Raw genomic sequence first — 20,884 nt, 5'->3', positions numbered from 1 at the left:
TTTCCTACCATCACTGGGATCAGTGGGTAGCCACTGTCTGGCAGCAGTATGGTTTGCATTGACCCAGGTCTCATCCAGATATATAGGTTCGAACCCATCCTCTCTTGCCTGCTCAATTTCTCTCAGATAGTTACACCTTATTTTCACAATATCAGATCTCTCACACATTACAAGTTTCTGGTTTGCTACCTTCTTGTACTTGTATCCAAATTTGAGCAGTAGTTTGCTTAGCATAAACCTAGAAACATTAATGTCGTGATCCTCTGCAAGGATGTGTTTTAACTTTCTTGTGGCCAAGTGTTCATTTCTAGCAAATAGCCGGCGAATGACATCTCTGATGACCCTGATGTCAAAAGAATCTAACTTTGGATGCCTACCTTTTTGTACAAGGTTTTGTTTATTCGTTGTTGGTTTATTTTTTACAATTTTTAGCACAGTGTTCTTTTTCATGCCAAGAGCAAAAGTTGTACGTTTAATGTAATCCAACACCTTATAAATCGGTTTGCTACGTTTGCTCTCTTTTAAAAAAATATTCAACACATTTCTAATTAAACTTTTAGCATCATCTGAATAAGCTTTCATGATGACAGCTAGAAGTAGTCAATGTGAATGATCCAAACGGTCTATCACTGTGCAGTGCACAGGTAACTATCATGAACTGCACGTGCATTTACCTTTATGACCCAACACTGCCGCTGTTACAGGCCATTGGCTCCCTCCCTCTGCAAGCCGTCTGCGTTCTGCTGTTTATTTCGTTGACAGTTACATAGACACATTCTTTAACACAAATGCATAAAATCGGTGATTTACAATGTGATTAGGTTGTCTGACAAAACATCCACTTGCACAGTTTGAGATCTATTAGATCATTGGATGAAGAGTTATTTACAAAAAAATGGGTCCACATGCATTTCATTCCGAACTAGTCATCACAACAAATTGGGGTATAATATTTCTAAAAAAAAATGCAAAAAATGCAAAACGATCTGTCTACTGGTACCTCTTGGATAATGGTTTGCCCTCAGATAATATCATATAAAAATGTTCAGTATAGTCCCGTCATGATGAACGGTCTTGGATTGATTTGGATTGCTTGATGTATATTTAGTCGGAGGTTGTTTTTAAGGACACACCCATTTTAATCTTTCAAAAACATTGTGTCCACATATTCAAAATGGCACTGGTGCGATCATTCAGTATTTAGTTTGAACCCTTGGCATCATGTGTGAATAAGTGAAATCATTTAAATAAGTTATGTCCTTATGGTTACGTCATCTGAAAGGGGATGGGTAGTGTCTCCAAAACAAGCTCTTTCAGTAAACATGAAAGGGGGCGCAGTCACTTTAACGAGCGATTGTAGTTTCAAATTGCTTTTTCTATGCACTTTAATATCTAAGTTTGATTCTAGAGGCATTTTATCTGTCTCAAACACACACAATGTTTCTTGCATATTTTGTTTCCTAAAGTTTGTAAAGCATTTATCGCAGATGGTGTGTTTTTGCAGGGTACCAAGATACAAGGTCAAAGACCAATTTGACAGATAGTACCACAATCGAATTTTACAGAATGCAGTGTCTTGGAGTTGGCTATCGCACAACAGGGTTTGACAAACGAGCCAGTACACAAGCCTATGTTTGACATGTATCATGATCAAGAGGAATGCGTGTTCCTGAAAGACGTGTCCGTTAAGAAGGTGTCATTGCGAGTTGAAGTAGCCGAGAAGAAACGCTGTCAGTGTCGCCAGCAAGATGGCGCCCGCGTTGAGCAGCTGCTTGGCGTTATCACTCTCATCAAGACTGGTTAGTAGTTTCCGTTGCGCTCGTCTCTCCTCCTTGGTCATGTTTGTTTGGGATACTTGTTGAAACCCACATAACCAGCTGATGACTTGTCTGCAGCCTCCTGCAATGAGCAGAAATATACGTTAATATGCGATTCATTTTACGGAAATGATCAACAGTTAATATGTTCTTTCATCAAACTCAAAGTACGTCCCTTTGTTGTAGCAGAGACCATATATGGTCTCTGGTTGTAGCCCTTTTATTCTAAGAATCCCAGATCTAACCTGGGATGCGAAAACATTTCTCCTGTCCAGTGATATCATCCAAGCGGTAGGTTTCTATGTTATGAAGTGAAGCGGGCTTTAACGAGGATTATTGCACTTACAATGTAACATGTATATGCGTGGTTGCTTGTACTAGTCATGCGCCCGTATTACAGCGCTACCCCATTGAGATACCATGGCCTAGTTTAACAAGGAATGGCGGAGACAGAGGATCGAGATAGTCCTTAAGCTCTCCGCCCCGACGTTCTATCCACTAGAGACCCGTGAAGATAAGGTTAAACCCTGCGCACAGCAATATTCCAGCTACATGAGTGATTGACTGAGTGAGTTTAGTTTTACGCCGCATTCAGCAATATTCCAGCGATATGGCGGCGGTCTGTAAATAATTGAGTCTGAACCAGACAATCCAGTGATCAACAGCATGAGCATCTATCTACGCAATTGGGATACGATGACATGTATCAACCAAGGCAGCGAGCCTGACCACCCGACCAGTTCGTCGCCTCTTACAACAATCAGGGGTTTAACGGTAGTAAATCCAATCTATGTGAAATTAACAGCCGAAAGTGCTGCAGATGATACCACACCCATATCCTACCATTGTTCCTCGTGGTGCCTCTGTGACTAAATTCCACCTCAGTCCCCGGAGTAGACGTCTTTTCCTCTTCGACGTCGGTTTCAACCGGTTCTTCTATCTTCATTTCAGTACTGTCGTCGGTGTCCGGCGTTTCCTCATCTTCGGACAACTCCGGGTCTTCCTCATGTCTCGTCCACCACGTCACACGACGTAGCTGCAACACATGATGTTGATGTCGTCAAACTGATGGAATAATTAAAAAAAACCACAGTATTCGGGCACATAGTTTCGTGTACAGTTTATACTATTCATTCGCTCAGACATATTTTGTCAATCGGTATGCTGTACTTCCCTATCCGATGAGTCTCTTAATGCAAAGTTAGAAAATTGTGTGTGGACAACCCACGTCACTGCTCACATCGTAAAGACGGACTATGTCATTCCCTTGACACTTCCTGGGTTGCCGCTTTGCCGCCCAACAAGTCGTGGACACTCAGTCACTCGTCATCCTGGACAAAGATATTCGAAGCTGTCCTAGTGTTAAGATCGTCGTAAGTGCCATACATTAAATAAACTTACGACTATCTTAACTCTAAGAGAGCTCCAAAAATCTTAGCCTAGGACTCCTTATTCAAAACACGCTCACATTTCTGTCATGTATACAATCCGTTTTGTGATCGTGTAGGCGTTGTGTGAAACCAACTTCCCTCCCTCTGAGACAATGAACACGAAAAAATACTCCCCAGCCTGGTTAAGGTGTTCAAACACGACCTAACACTTTCTCACCCAGAAAGAGCACATTTCTGTTGTGAATTTACGCGCTCTATAAATTAATGTATTATTATTATTATTTGACGCTTGACACAATTGGGGATCAAAAGCTTTTCTTTGGCATAGGGTTTGGAACAGGGCACACGTGAAATCATTTCAGATCAGATAGGATTTTTGTCACTCTAAAACCTTTTCCGGAGATCTTGGCTCAGTTTTGAGACTGACGATGACGATGACAAAGGACGACACAGCCGCCAGGATCAGGGCGAAGTACAGGAAGTGGACATCTTTCAAGATGGCGGGTCTATCGTCTGCTTCCCCACTTCCACAGAGCGGCGCGGGGAAGATGAACTCCAGACCCAGCCGAGGCAGACCAACCGCTAGTCCAACCATCAGACCCCAGAAAGCACCCTGTTAGGAGGTATGGGATATAATTTTGAACAACACAGCTTTAAACAATATGTTTAAGAGTTAGTGGTGAAGAACTGATGGCTTCTTCATAACCACTGATCTCTATTGCTAAGCGGACGTTACTGTACTGACGTAAAGGGGGATTGTCTTTGGATGACGTTCTTGCACAAAATACGGCATGCAGTCAACCCACAAGACGCCATATAGAACACAACACACATCAAACGTTCATGACCCATGGCGCGAAGTACAGCACAATATTCGCCTAACGCCTATGACTCAGAAAGCCATGGCCTCGACAATCACTTGTATGTCTTGTATCGTTCAATGCAAACACAATATTCATGACACAAGACTCCTTGTACAGTACAACACTCGCCCAACACCTATGGCCCAATCGACAATCACTTATAATGCAATATCTTGTATTGTACAACATTAACAAAACATTAATGACACAGGACACAATGTAGAGCATAACGCTTGCATAACCCCGGCCTAATGGCACAAGACGCAATGCACAGGATAACATAAGCCTAAAATTACCAAATACTCTACATGTATTGAAACCATACACAATCAGAACTAAGTTAACAAGACAACAGTAGACTGAAACAAACCGGCTCAGTTGTTCTCTTCCAGAACATGCCCAGTAGAAACACCATGGTCCATGGGGGTGCAGTGTAAGAGGCTGTCGCTTGAAGGTAAGCCCAGAGTTGTCCCCCCTGAGACTGTTGCAGTATGGGTAACCAGAGAATCCCAAACCCTGTCAATGCAATCACTGTAAGACGTCCAACAAGCATCAGTTCATTATTGGACGGGTTCTTCCTCAGATACGGCCAGATGTCTATCGTGAACATACTGCTGGCACTGTTGAAGATGGACGTCAGCGTGCTCATCTGGGCAGCCAGAGCCGCAGCCAGCATCAGTCCTCGCAACCCTGAAAATATATCAGAAGGTGACAAATTCATTTCACATCTGAGTCATGGCATCGTTGATGTCCGCCAGCATTTGAAGGGGTTTCCTATTTGAACTATCTGTGTAATCGTGAATATTCCTTGATATATTTCACTGATGAGATCTGTTGAAAGCAGTTTGGCTTGTGAAGTAACTTGTCAGACACCTACCTTAAGGCAGCACAGGAGAACCAGTAGAGGGTAGACAATGTTGCTGCACACAACCCTGTTCTGACACAACCTACCTTCTGGCAGTATCCTGAGAACCAGTAGAGGGTAGGCAATGTTGCTGCACCCCGCCCTGTTTTGACACACAGCGTAACATTCTTCTGGGGATGCACAGGCAACTTCATCTGCAATGTAGGATTATGTTATCATTTTGTCGGCGAGAGCGAAGGGTATTCACTCACACGTTGGGTACAAGTAGCTGGCTACCCTGCACACTGAACCTCTTTTTGGAAACAGCGGTAGGTATTCCTGCAAACTATCTAAGGTAAAACAGGTAGAAGTACATGTACACTATCAAAGGGAACAGCGGTACATGTCTGTAAACTATTTAGAAGAACAGAGGTACATGTACATCAACACTTTTTAGGTGAACAACGGTACACGCACCTGCACACTATCTAGGGGAACAGCGGTACATGTCTGTACACTATCTAGAAGAACAGCGGTACATGTACCTCAACAGTATAGTATGACCAGAAATTATTGAGAATTTTAGGAATATGTTTAATTGGATTTCTAGTATAAACAACCTTGACCAGCTATCAAGTGCTTGGTTTCATTGAAGAGAGACAACTCCGTTAATCCTTTTACATTAGTTTGTGAAGAGTTCTCCCCCTTTGTTTACTTGCTAGCAGACGACATTTTCAGTGATCCTCAGTATGGATGATTTAGAGAAGAAGAAGTTGATTTTAGACTATTATAAGAAGGACATCAGATCAGCTAAAGTGATTTCAAATAGAACAGGCATCCCCTTGTCCACTGTTTATCGTGTTTTGAAAAATATTGCAAATGGATATGGCATTGAGCACCACGGAGGCGCAGGTAGGCCCAGAAAATTGACTGTCGGTGACAGGAGGCGGGGGTATTCTTGTTTCTAAAGGCAAACGAAGGAATTTAGAAAACTTAAGGCTGGATATGATTGATAGAGGAACTGTGGCTGTCTGTAAGGAGACAATTAGAACTGAGCTGCATGCAATGGGTTGGCAGAATAGTCGAGGAATTCTATCACCAATCATGAACACTGAACAATAGGAGCGAAGGTTGAACTAGTGCTTACAGCATAGAAATTTGAACTGGGACAATGTAATTTTCTCAGGTGAAAGTTCTGTGTGGCTGTTTCCTAATACACTGAAATTCTGGTCCAAACAAACTGAAAAACCTCCGTATCAGCGCCCAAAGTACAGTCCGAAATTTAACGTGTGGGTGGCATATCTGTGTTAGGGGCAACGACCCTCTGTGTATTTGAATGGAATATGAACATTGAGCGGTACACAGATATTCTCGAGGGACATTTACTGCCATCTGCTCATGTGTTCTATGGACATTTTTGGATTTTCCAGCGGGACAACGACCCAAGACATTGTTCAAAGCATTCACAGGCCTGGTTTCGGACCCAAATATGACATTATTAGATTGGCCAAGCTATGGCCCTGACCTAAATCCAATAGAAAATGTTTGGGGACTTATGAAGGAAAGTGTCAATAAGAAAAATCTAACAAATATTGCTGAAATGAAGAAGAGATGGTCCGATATTGGGACAGCATGGACCACGACTTTCTAACTTCTTTTATCAGTAGTATGCCCCGCCGCATTGAAGCCTGCATTGCTGCCCAAGGTAACTTGACAAAATACTAACTGTTCACCTGTCTTTGGAAATGGAGTTATGTTCTGCTAATATTCACATTTAATAGGTGAGTAATGAGTGAAAAAAATAAAATAAAAATTACTATCTTTAAATTCTCAATAATTTCTGGTTGTACTGTATATTGGTGAACAACGATACACGCACCTGCACACGATCTAGGGGAACAGCGGTAGGTATTTCTGCAAACTATCTGAAGAAACAACGGTACATGTACCTGCACACTATCTACGGGAACAGCGACACATGAACCTGCACACTATCTACGGGAACAGCAGTACATGTACCCGCACACTATCTAGGGGAACAGAGGTATATGTACCTGCACACTATCTTGGGAAACAGCGGAACATGTACCTACACACGATCTACGGGAACAGCGACACATGAACCTGCACCCTATATAGGGGAACAGAGGTATATGTACCTGCACACTATCTTGGGAAACAGCGGTGCATGTACCTGCACACTATCTAGGGGAACATTGGTACATGTACCTGCACACTATCTAGGGGAACATCAGTACATGTACCTGCACACTATCTAGGGGAACAGCAGTACATGTACCCGCACACTATCTAGGGGAACAGCGGTACTTGTACCCGCAGACTATCTAGGGGAACAGCAGTACATGTACCCGCACACTATCTAGGGGAACAGCAGTACATGTACCCGTACACTACCTATGGGAACAGAGGTATATGTACCTGCACACTATCTAGGGGAACAGCGGTACATACACTATCTAGTGGTACATATACCTGGGAAGAGCACCCTGCTAATCATGCCAGGAAGGATCCACAAGAAGAACGGTGTGATTTTAAGGGTAGCAGCAAAGAGGGAACCTCCCTTGGCGTGCTCCATATTCTTAGCTGACAGCGACCTCTGGACGATGATCTGAGACACACGAGTAGTCCATGTGATGACAAACACAAAACCTATTGGTCCATCGTACATAAAAACAATAATAGTCATACGAACATGTCGGGCGTTCTTTACCTTTTGAGTAATTAGATCAAATATGAAATAGACGCTTGAAACTTGAACATTAAACTAAAGTAGTTAAACATTCAGCCAAGGATGAAGTCTACTGTCTCCGAAACTCAAACCAGAACAACTTGCAATGCACATCTGCTCATGTATATAATTTGTTTCGTGTATCTGCATGTATAATCATGTAGTTTTTCGTCGTTTAGGTGAGAAAGTGCGTTTAACACTGATATGCATATCGTGCACTTCTATGGGCCAAAGAAACGACACCATTGGAATTAGATTTGACCAACATATTACAAGTGTCATCCAAATGTAACTCGGTTGGAAATAGTAACATAACAAAACACTAGTACGCATATCAAATTATACTTAACCATCGAACACCCTTTCTTGTTCCAATCAATCACCAACAAATATGGGTGTATACTTTCTTTTGTCCGTCAGTTTATACAGGAATAGTGTGGGAGTGAGTTAAGTGTTAACTCAATATTCCAGCTGTATGGTAGCTGTCTGTAACATTCGAGTCCCTTTAGTCGCCTACGACAAGCATGGGTTACGGGTCTTACCCAAAAATACATGTTCCCACTTTCCTTCTAAAACGTGAACCCGTGAAGATCCGGGTTAGAATTGATTTTCAGTAACCCATGCTTGTCGTAAGAGGTGACTAACGGGATCGGGTGGTCAGGCTCGCTGACTTGCTTGACACATGTCATCGTATCCCATTTGCGTAGAACGATGCTCATGCTGTGGATGACTGGAGTGTCTTGTCCAGACTTGATTATTCACAGACCGCCGATATATAGCTGGAATATTGCTGAGCACTGACGCTAAATGTGAAACACTTCACATAAATATGAATAGTGGTATTCGTGAGACGTGATGAGACGCTGTTCTACTTGAAGTCACCTGGTCACTGCACCACACCCATAGTCCAAGGATGTTCAACCCTGTCAGGGCCCCTGGCCAGGGGATATCTCCTGTGATTGGGTGGCGCCAGATTTGGAATGAGTCGTTCCGGGGAAGTCCACATGAATACAGGGATGTATTGGCAAACGTATACTCTGCCGCTGCCAACTGGTACTTCTCGTGCAAGCCCTCAAATCCACCAACTTTAGTGAGGCCTGGGATATTATACGTTAAAAATGATCAATTGTAAGCTGAAAATGTAATACCATTGAAAACATTTAAATTTGAAGAGCCAGTTTTAGTTTCAGTTTTATCAAAACGGACATCTCAAAATAAAATATGTCGGATGTCGATTTCCAGGAAAGTAGAGAAAGGTTCCATTAAATTTTCTTGACAATATAACTTTACAATAAACACTGATCAATATTCTTAAAGGACGATTCAGTAAATTCGGCTCTGGCTACTCGTACTCACGTGTTTGCATTGTAATATTGTCTGACGTATCAAATGTAAAAAATGTTATATATTTTATTATAAATTTGTATTACTATAGAGAAGACTACTGCAACGCGAAGTCGTAGGGGAGACCTTTCGAAAAACTGAACGTTAAACGTTATATATTGTTAAAAGAACGTTTTGACCATCCTCCGTAAACCAAATGTTTGTCGCGTTCGTTCAAATTTGTTTGTTTAGGTGTCAGACCAGGCTCCATCTGTGATTTCCTTGCACATTAGGCTGACACGCCGTGAATACTGATCAAAGCGGCATGAAACCCAGCTCATCCAGCAATGTTACGTCTCCCCAGCGTTGTTATTTGCACCTACCCGCACTGCTATTTTGTGGAAACATGTTTTATATTAAATCAACGTTGTAAAAATAGTTTGACTTTGTGTTAACGTTGTATACTACTTTGTGGTAAGGTTGTATTTTTCTTTATCGTAACGGTATAGTTTACGTAATGTAATGTTGTATTTTACGTTCTGTAATCTTCTATATTACTTTGTGGTAAGGTTGTCTTTTACGTTGTGTGATCTTATATATTACTTAATGGTAACGTTGTATTTTACGTCCTTTGATGTTATATATTACTTTATGGTAACGTTGTATTTTACATTCTGTGATGTTCTATATTACTTTATGGTAAGGTTGTATTTTACATTCTGTGATGTTCTATATTACTTTGTGGTAACATTGTATTTTACATTCTGTGATGTTCTTTATTACTTTGTGGTAACATTGCATTTTACGTTCTGTGATGTTCTATATTACTTTGTGGTAACATTGTATTTTACATTCTGTGATGTTCTTTATTACTTTGTGGTAACATTGCATTTTACGTTCTGTGATGTTCTATATTACTTTATGGTAACGTTGTATTTTACGTTCTGTGATGTTCTATATTACTTTATGGTAACGTTGTATTTTACATTCTGTGATGTTATATGTTTCTTTATGGTAACATTGTATTTTACATTCTGTGATGTTCTATATTACTTTGTGGTAACATTGCATTTTACGTTCTGTGATGTTCTATATGACTTTATGGTAACGTTGTATTTTACATTCTGTGATGTTCTATATTACTTTATCGTAACGTTGTATTTTACGTTCTGTGATGTTCTATTTTAATTTGTGGTAACGTTGTGTTTTACGTTCTGTGATGTTCTATATGACTTGGTGGTAACGTTTTATTTTACGTTGAGTGATGTTATATTTAACTTTCTAGTAACGTTGTATTTTACGTTCTGTCATGTTCTATATTACTTTGTGGTAATGTGGTATTTTACGTTGAGTGATGTTATATATTACTTTGTGGTAACGTTGTGTTTTACGTTCTGTGATGTTCTATATTACTTTGTGGTAACGTTGTATTTTACGTTCTGTGATGTTCTATATTACTTTGTGGTAACGTTGTCCTTTACGTTCTGTGATGTTCTATATTACTTTGTGGTAACGTTGTATTTTACATTCTGTGATGTTCTATATTACTTTGTGGTAACGTTGTATTTTACTTTCAGTGATGTTCTATATTACTTTGTGGTAACATTGCATTTTACGTTCTGTGATGTTCTATATTACTTTATGGTAACGTTGTATTTTACATTCTGTGATGTTCTATATCACTTTATCGTAACGTTGTATTTTACGTTCTGTGATGTTCTATTTTAATTTGTGGTAACATTGTATTTTACGTTCTGTGATGTTCTGTATGACTTGGTGGTAACGTTGTATTTTACGTTGAGTGATGTTATATATAACTTTCTAATTACGTTGTATTTTACGTTCTGTGATGTTCTATATTACTTTGTGGTAACGTTGTATTTTACGTTCTGTGATGTTCTATATTACCTTGTGGTAACGTTGTCCTTTACGTTCTGTGATGTTCTATATTACTTTCTGGTAACATTGTATTTTACTTTCAGTGATGTTCTATATTACTTAGTGATGACGTTGTATTATACGCTCTGTCACGTTCTATACTACTTTGTGGTAACGTTGTATTTCATGTTCTGTGAAGTTCTATATTACTTTGTGGTAACATTGTATTTCACGTTCTGTGATGTTCTATATTACTTGGAGGTAACGTTCTATTATACGTTCTGTGATCTTCTATATTACTTTGTGGTAACGTTGTATTTTACGTTGTGTGATGTTATATATTACTTAATGGTAACGTTGTATTTTACGTTCTTTGATGTTCTATATTACTTTATGGTAACATTGTATTTTACATTCTGTGATGTTCCATATTACTTTGTGGTAATGTTGTATTTTACATTCTGTGATGTTCTATATTACTTCATTGTAACATTGTATTTTACATTCTGTGATGTTCTATATTACTTTATCGTAACGTTGTATTTTACTTTCTGTGATGTTCTATTTTAATTTGTGGTAACGTTGTATTTTACGTTCTGTGATGTTCTGTATTACTTTTTGGTAACGTTGTATTTTACGTTCTGTGATGTTCTATATTACTTTATCGTAACGTTGTATTTTACTTTCTGTGATGTTCTATTTTAATTTGTGGTAACGTTGTATTTTACATTCTGTGATGTTCTGTATTACTTGGTGGTAACGTTGTATTTTACGTTCTGTGATGTTCTATATTACTTGGCGGTAATCTTGTATTATACGTTCTGTGATGTTCTATATTACATGGTTGTTACTTTGTATTTAACGTTCCTTGATGATCTATATTACTTGTTGGTAACGTAGTTTTTTACGTTCTGTGATGCTCTATATTATTTTATCCTAACGTTGTATATTACGTTGCATTTTACTTTGTGGTAACGTTGTATTTTTCGTTGTGGTAATGTTATATTTTATGTTGTGTGAGGTTGTATTGTACGTTGTGGTAATGTTCTAGTGTGCGTTGGGGAAACAGTATTACGAACATGTAGCGTTTGTACGCTTTGTTGTCAAACGTTTATGGTAGAAGCATAGGCATTGTCACATTACAACGTTACCTATTGGCGTCCAGGTATCTGTTACTTACTGGTAGCTGCAAGTACGGTCGCTCCGATCAGGAGCACAACAGTTTGTAGAGTGTCCGTATAGATCACTGCTGCCAGTCCTCCTGCAAATACATAGTCACATCCATGTACCTACCACATTGCTACTAATAGTTGTTGTTTGAGCGGGGGGTAGCCTAATGGTTAAAGCGTTGGATCGTCACGCCGAAGACCCGGGTTCGATTCCCCACATTCAAGATTCATTATTAGATATTGTATCTCATCTACCAGATGTTTATATTCTCTGTGGTGGTGATTTTAATGCTCGAACTGGCACGAACCTGGACTTTGTAGAGGATGATTTATTAGAATACACAGAAAATCAAAAAGAATCCTATTGGGACTTTTTAATTGATTTTTTTAATCTAAAACGTTTTCCGCCGACAGAACTCTAAACCATTTTGGTAAAACCTTACTAGATCTATGTTCTACCATGAATATCCATATTATGAACGGGCGATGTGGCAGCGACCTAGAAACTGGGGATTTTACGTATATAGGCAATAATGGTACAAGCCTAATAGATTACATTATCTCATCATCGATATTATTTGACTTTGTTGGTGCTTTTGGCATACAATCTCGTATCGAGTCAGATCATTTACCAATAACACTATCAGTAAAGACAGATCATGTTAGATATTCTGACGGGTGTGACACACATCAAATAATGCTTATAAGTTCTTCTGGGAAAACGATAAAGCTGAACAATTTAAAGAGAATCTGTTTTCGGATCATGTTCAATCATTACTTGATAAATCAGTTGATAATGCATTCACAAATATTGATGACAGCATTAAATATGTCACTAATGCTCTCTGTTTAGCTGCGGAAAATATGAAAAGAAAAAATTGGTACACCAAGGAAAATATCAAACAAATGGTGTGATAGTGCATGTGAGAAACTTAAAACTAAACGTTGTAAGCTATTAAATAAGTTTGGAAAATCGAAAGATAAGAGAGTCATTTGAAGAATATTGTCAGATAAGAAATGAATATAATGTAGTATGTAAACAAAAGCGACTTGATTACTTTAAAGAAAAGCGGTTAGACATAGAAAATAGCATATGGGACTCAAAATGTTTTGGCTTAAACTGAAAACTTTGAACACTTCTATCGTAGCAAAACAATATTAGTATGAATGAGTGGCATCAACATTTTAGAAATCTTCTCAACTTAGAAACGGATAATAATACTGATAACTTTGTTGACGACGCAAATCCATCAACGTCTCCTGACCCTAATTTTGCGCTAACAGAGGATATGCTGGACTCTCCTATTAGTAGGGACGAGATTCTGGACAGCATTAAATGCTTAAAACCAATAAATCACCAGGTATTGATGACGTAATACCCGAGTTAATTAAGAATTCGGCAGATATTTTAGCACCATATTTAGAATTATTATTCAATATAATATTAGAAATGGTAGTTTTCCAACTTGTTGGACAATCGGCATTATTGTCCCGCTCCATAAACAAGGAAGTATCGATAATCAAATAACTATAGAGGCATTACTCTTTGAGTATTTTTAGTAAGGTTTTCACTTCTATCATTAACAGAAGATTAGTAGCTTGGGGAGAGACATTGAATAAAATAAATGAATCTCAGGCAGGTTTTAGACATGGATATACGACTACTGACAATATGTTTATATTGCAAAGTATTATACAGAGATACCTCAACATCAAAGGTGGTAAACTCTATACACTTTTCGTTGATTTCGATAAAGCATTTGATTCAGTTGATAGACAAAAGCTATGGTCTATTTTTAATACCCATGGTCTAAGTCCTAAAATGAAAAAATTATTCATAATATGTATGAAAATGTTAAAGCTTGTGTTAAGAATAACAATGAATTCTCAGATTCGTTTGAACTACAAATCGGGGGTAAGACAAGGCTGTATACTTAGCCCATTTTTATTCTCATTTTCATAAATGAATTAGCAACCCAAATTGAAAACAATTGTGAGTATGGAATACAGTTACACCCTGACCTAGTACATATTTTTCTTCTGCTTTTTGCAGACGATATCGTGCTATTCTCAAGCACTGTTGCAGGTTTACAAAGACTTATACAAGAACTTGAGAATTATTGTGACCAGTACAAATTAGCTGTAAATAGAAATAAAACTTAAGTAGTAGTTTTTAAAAAAGGGGGATGTTTATCAAAAAATGAGAAATGGTTGTATAAAGGTGAAGAATTAGAATGCACCAGTTCGTACAAATATTTGGGAATGTTCTTTAGTAATTGTTTATCTTGGACAACACATGTTAATTACGCTTGTTTGCAAGCACAAAAGGTCATGATAGGTATCTTTAAACAATTAAATGTACTTGGTGACATAAATATAAGTTCATACTTTAAAATATTTGATGCCAAAATTTAAACCAATTCTATTGTATGGAGCCGAAATATGGGGTTTAAATTATTACAGTGATATTGAAAGAGTTCAATTGAAAACATGTAAAAGATTTCTTGGTGTTAAATCCAATACGATGAATACAATGGTGTATGGAGAATGTGGTAAATACCCGATGCACTTATTTACAAATATCAGAGTTATAAAATACTGGTTAAAATTACTGAAGATGCCTTCTTATAGGCTACCAAAGAAATGTTACAATATGATGATGCTATTCGATAAAAATGGACACACAAATTGGGTTTCTGCTGTTAGACATTTTTTTTCTCGAAAGGGTTTGGTTTTGTATGGAACGATCAGTATGTTGATTCTGAGGGTAAGTTTATTTTAGAACTAACACAAAGATTAAAAAGATATCTATTTGCAAGAATGGTTTGAAAAGATATCACTTTCAGTAAATGTCTGTATTATAAGATGTTTTAAATGTACTTTGACTCCGAAACTTATCTTTCATGTCTAAACGTAAAAAAGTATAGGATAGCGTCAAGCAGATTGAGATGTTCTTCACATGATTTATCTATCGAAAGTGGAAGATTTAAAAATGTCAAAAAAGAAAATAGAACTTGCAAACTATGTGATCTTAACCAAATAGAAGATGAATATCATTTTCTTTTAATTTGCCCTGCTTATAATTCCATCAGAAAGTTGTATATTAAGAAATATTATTGTGCCCATCCAAACCTTTATAAATTCTCAGCATTGTTGAATAACAAAACCCATATTATACTTCAAAACTTGTCCATGTTTGTTTACTATGCCATGTTGTTTAGGACAGAATATATCTCAGAACACAATGTAACCAAAAGTTGATTATGTTCCCTTCTTCATGTATATTATCCGTGCGTGTAAATATTGATTTATAAATGCATTGTACTACAGGCCTGTGGCCTTTCAGTACCGGAAATAAATATAACAGACAGGGTACAATATTTGAGGCCCATTTCTGGTGTACCCCGCCGTGATATTGCTGAAATATTGCTAAAAGCGGCGTAAATTCATACTCACTCACTCACTCTAATAGTTGTTAGTTAGCCGGTCGTTTTCACTGAAATTAGTTCTAGCTGGAGTAAAGCAAAAGTGTTTTTCTTTTTTATTGGTGCGATCCCCAGTTTGAAACATGTTCCCTAAAAGTATGAAGAAAATAAATTCCAAACCTATGTTAAATTATTATAAATGTAGCTCTATGTAGCGTTAACAATCAATAACATAGCACATTATTAACCCGGACAACCCAAGCCTGTGAGGTGTGCTAGAAGGTTATAGACACATGACTTATTCCACCGGGTACCCATTTTCTGCTGGATGAACAGTTCAGCCAAGAGTATGGTAATATGTCTTGTGGTTAGTATGCGTTTAATGTTTGGAGAGTATGTATTAATTATCTAAGTTTGATATCGATCATAATGATTAAAATTTTGGAATATTTTACTGATATAACTTTTACCAATTATAATGTTCTGTCTTTTATTGATATCCTTTGTTTTTGGATGTTTCGTTACAAGTTCCGCAGTGCGAAAGTTGATCAGTTGAGCTCGTTAAATCTCTACTATCAACAAAAAAACGTGATGCGGTCGATGTGACACTGACCTAAGACGGTGTAGAAGGCTGTTACTGTCAGTATACCGGTGACGCAGTAGTAAATGTTCCATCCGAGTAGTAGCTGTATAAACAACGCCCCCGTGTAGATCTCAGACTAAAGGAAAAACAGAGAAAGGTAAACAGGGCACATTCGTGAAACATCCACTACACTACTGCTCACAACTACCTACCTCTTTCTCATTTATTATTGTTCATCTCTCCCTTTGGTCGGGTATCGCCAGATAAACAATCGCCGAAGAGATTAGTGCTTGTGAGTAGTAGTGTATGTTATGGTAACTGACTATATTTCACCAAAGAAGTACTTGTTAGTTGCCGACGAGCAATAGAATGTTTTAGAGAAAGCAAGAGAAAGTTTTAAAATGTCTGATTACAATAATGGTCGCCATGTGCCATGCAAACTGTTGCACCATTTAGACTGGCTCCAGCATCTGTTGAAACATTAATTATATACATATGGTTATATATAATTGTTATATTTATTCAATCTTTATTTCAGTACTGAGGAGGCCACAGGCCTATAGTACGTTTCATATATACAAATTTCTTATCAACATGGCTTGATAAATGAAAACAGCAACATTTTCAATTACACTTTCATTTGAAGAATTCAATAGAGACGAAAATTTATCAATTGATGGATGGACAAAATAGAGTTCTTTAATATATACTCTCCCCAAGAAGAAACACATCATTAAATAGCAATTTCATGTAGCAATGAATTAAAACGTGATTCATTTTACAAAAGGTTTTCCTCTGTTTATGAGTCCTATGATGTTTATGTTTTGAAACATCACAACAAAACGCACCATCCGTAAAATACCCGTATTTAACAGCATGATTTACAATTTCGGCGTGTAGTGTCACAGAATACACAATTCACATGCAATACACGTGAAAGTTTGGGATCAGATAGTCTCAATGATGGGTTTTAAAGGTTGATCGCTGTCTGTCGATTATTCTCTGTATTTGGAGTATTGTTGACAAACGCAAAATGCCACGCGTAAGTGAAGCCAACCGTCATATCGCCATTGGTTTGCTTGAAGCTGGCCAGTCTCAACGTGCAGTTGCCCGACGCATGAATGTTCACCAAAGCACCATTTCACGGCTCTGAGAGATATATCGCCTGCAGAATTCGGTAGCAGATGCCCCTCGTAGTGGGCGACCTCGAGCGACCACTGCGGCGCAGGATCGCTACATCCGGGTACATCACCTGCCTCATCGAACAGTTACGGCGACCAGTACCGCTCGACAAATACCCGGATTGAGGAGGCTTTCTGCACAGACCGTCAGGAACAGGTTAAGAGAGGCTGGTTTAGGTGCCAGAAAAAAACTTATTTTGGCCCTATGCTTCGACAACAACATCGTCGACATCGAGTTCAATGGTGCACCAACGTTCAGGCCTGGAACCTACCGAATTGGCGTAGAATCTGGTTCAGTGATGAATCACGATTTCTATTGGAACGACGCGATGGAAGAATGCGGGTGTACAGACGTCGACGTGAACGTTTCGCCGACGCTTGCGTTCCCCAGGAGGACAGATTCGACCGGGGCAGTGTTGTGATGTGGTGAACGATCACCTGCCGTAGGAGACGTGGTTTGGTGATGATCCAGGGCAACCTGACAGCTCAACGGTACTGTGACGAAATCCTACGCCCACACCTCCTTCCAATCATTGATCGTCAGAGGGAGGTGTTTCAACAGGACAATGCCAGGCTCCACACAGTACTTCACACTAGAGACTTCCTCCAGAACCACAACATCAATGTGCTCCCCTGGCCCTCAAGATCACCGGACTTAAACCCGATCGAACATCTGTGGGATGCCCTGGACAGACGGGTACGACACCGTAACCCATCAGCCCCAGACACTTCAGCAACTCGCACAGGCACTACAGGCCGAGTGGGCTGCGATTGGACAACACGAGATTCTGAGACTTATTCGTTCGATGCCGAGGCGATGCCGTGCAGTTCTGGATGCACACGGTGGTCACACGAGGTATTGACTTCAGCGCCACCACACGTCTCCATGTGATACTCAAACTGACTTTCCTCGAGTTGGTGTCAAAGACGGATGTCTGCATTCCCAGTGTGCAATTTAGCTATATTTCATTAACTCATAAAGCCTATAAGATGTTGCAAAATATACATAAAACTACAGTTGAAATTCCTATATGCGTTTCTTTTTTTGGAGAGTATACTTTTACGTATATTATTATATGCTGGGCATAGTAGAAGAAAATGATATTCGTCTTCTATAAGAATATTATTACAACATCTACATAATCTATCTTCTCTTTTGATATTCATAAACCTACCTCTTTCAATTAATAAATCATCAGATGAACAACGGAAACAAGCTAAAGCTATTCTATATTTCTTAACATTAACACATGATAAATAACGTTCAGTATAAATGTGTGTTTAAAGATTGAATAATAGTTACATTTTGTAGCTAATGAAATTGTTTCCAACCATTTCTGATGGTAAATATCTTTTAATCTTTGAGTGAATGCATTTAAAAACAATGACGAACATTCAACGTTTTGTTCATACCATAAATGATTAAATCCTGTAGAAAATAGTAGTTGTTTAACATGTGTTGTCCAATTCTTTTTACCTTCTTTGTCATATAGTAACATCATATTTTTGTAAACGGCAGGATGGCATACTGTATAACCTTATCCAATATTTAATAGCCCTGATTTGTGAAGAGATGATTAGCGGGTATCTGCCACATTCCCCATATACCGTAACATTTGATGTGCTCATCTTTTCCCCGAGTAATTTTTTGCAAGCAAATAAATGTACCTTTTCTATGGAATCAAAGTATTTAAATCCCCATATTTCCGCACCATACAGTATAATTGGTTTGATTTTAACATCAAAATATTCTAAAAAAGGATGTTAAATTTAAATCCCCAAGTATTTTTATATTTCATCAATATACCTATCAATACCTTTCGTGCTTGAATAGATGCATATTTTGCATGTACCAGCCATGAAAGATGATTAGTGAAGTATACACCAAGGTATTTATATGAAGTAGTAGTCTCTCTAGATCTGCCTTTATAAAACCATTTTTCCTTTTTTGATAACTTCATCCCTTTTTTTAAAAAACAACTACTTTCGTTTTATCCATATTGACATTTATGCATGATTTTTTACAGTAGTTTTCTAGTTCGTTAATTTGCTTTTGTAGGCCAATGATAGTACTCGAGATGAGAACACTATCATCTGCAAATAATTAAAGGAAAAGATGAAAGATATCCGGAGCAATTATTTTCAATTACTGCTAGTTCATTTATGAAGAAGGAAAACAAAAAAGGACTGAGTACACAACCTTGCCTTACTCCAATAAGTACATCAAACGTTTCAGAGAGTACAGTGTTATTCCTGACACAAGCTTTAACATTCTCATACATGTTACGTAGTAGATTGGTCCATTTATGTTACATAGTCCCCATATATTTATTGTTATGAGGTACTGTTATTCATTGAAATTGAGTTACGTTGTCCAGCATAGCCTGTTCCTGTGGGGAGTAAGAAAAACTCCCCGAACTTTGGACAGATATTTTTATACTGTCTTTTGAGCGTACGCGTGCGTGTGTAGATAGCAGTGTATATTAATCCAGTATATACATAAATGTCAGTGTAGATTATTCATCCAGCTAGTATAGACATTTCTGGAAGGGTGAGTGAGTGAATTTAGTTTTACGCCGCACTCAGCAATATTCCAGCTATATGGCGGCGGTTTGTAAATAATCGATCTGGACCAGACAATCCAGGGATCAACAGCACGAACATCGATCTACGCAATTGGGATACGATGACATGTGTCAACCAAGTCAGCGAGCCTGACCACCTGATCCCGTTAATCGCCTCATACGACAATCATGGGTTACTGAAGATCAATTCTAACCCGAATCTTCACGGGTTTTCTGGAAGGGACTGGAGCAAGCCTCTGTACTTTCACATTACAAAAGGATACGTGAAGATCATCGTTGCACTCATTAACATGAAGAAACGAAGAGTATGAACTTTGCATTACATCTACACATTGGCAAAAGTGTAAGGGCATATTGAATACAAATTTGATTGGCGTTTTGCTTGAATGACAAAAACACGCGAACGTCCATTAAAGTACAGTAGTAGGTGTGCACGTCAATGTCTAATAAGATTCATGTCGGATTTTTTGGTGAGTGAGTGATTGAGTTTAGTTTTACGCCGCTCTCAGAAATATTCCAGCTTTATGGCGGAGATATGTAAATAATCGAATCTGGACCAGACAATGCAGTGATGAACAGCATGAGCATCAATCTTTGCAATTGGGAACCGATGACATGTGTCAACCAAGCCAGCGAGCCTGACCACCCGATCCCGTTAGTCGCCTCTTATGACAAGCATGGGTTACTGAAGGTTCATTCTAACCCCGACCTTCACGGGTCCAGATTTTTAGGTGTGAGTGAGTGAGATTAGTGTATTAGTGTATTAGATATGCATGTCAACGTCCATTAAACTACATGCTAGCTTTTAGATGTATTAGATATGCATGTCAATGTCCATTAAAGTTCATGTTAGATGTATGAGAAATGTCCGTCAAACTACATTTAGTACATGTAAGTTATCTAATCGTGTTAGTTAGCATGTCAATGTCAGTTTAAGTACATGTCAGCTTTTAGTTGTATGATGTATACCCTGCGTGTCACTACATGTCAGAGGTATGTAGTACGTGTATTCGGTATGCATCTAAATGTTAATTAAAGTATACATGTTTATGCAAGAAGTGCGTCAATGTATAGAC

At 38.4% G+C, this 20,884-nt stretch overlaps 1 protein-coding gene across 1 annotated transcript in view; it reads right to left on the bottom strand.

Moving 5' to 3' along the window:
- Positions 1–1,696: 1,696 nt before the first annotated feature.
- LOC124277542 (sodium/glucose cotransporter 4-like) overlaps positions 1,697–20,884 on the bottom strand; it is a 32,585-nt gene continuing 13,397 nt past the window's right edge. The window contains exons 5-13 of the mRNA XM_046713251.1: positions 16,073–16,178; positions 12,046–12,126; positions 8,547–8,761; positions 7,409–7,544; positions 5,023–5,130; positions 4,442–4,761; positions 3,600–3,821; positions 2,661–2,853; positions 1,697–1,899 (exon numbers count right to left, since the gene is read on the bottom strand). Coding sequence (XP_046569207.1) covers positions 1,697–1,899; positions 2,661–2,853; positions 3,600–3,821; positions 4,442–4,761; positions 5,023–5,130; positions 7,409–7,544; positions 8,547–8,761; positions 12,046–12,126; positions 16,073–16,178 — 1,584 coding nt within the window. The remainder of the gene's footprint in view (positions 1,900–2,660; positions 2,854–3,599; positions 3,822–4,441; positions 4,762–5,022; positions 5,131–7,408; positions 7,545–8,546; positions 8,762–12,045; positions 12,127–16,072; positions 16,179–20,884) is intronic.

The sequence above is a fragment of the Haliotis rubra genome, unplaced genomic scaffold (genome assembly GCF_003918875.1).
Source record: "Haliotis rubra isolate DU_JTF1 unplaced genomic scaffold, ASM391887v1 Scf223, whole genome shotgun sequence".
In the NCBI taxonomy this organism is placed as follows: Eukaryota; Metazoa; Mollusca; class Gastropoda; order Lepetellida; family Haliotidae; genus Haliotis; species Haliotis rubra.
This window is presented reverse-complemented; position numbering and strand designations above follow the sequence as displayed.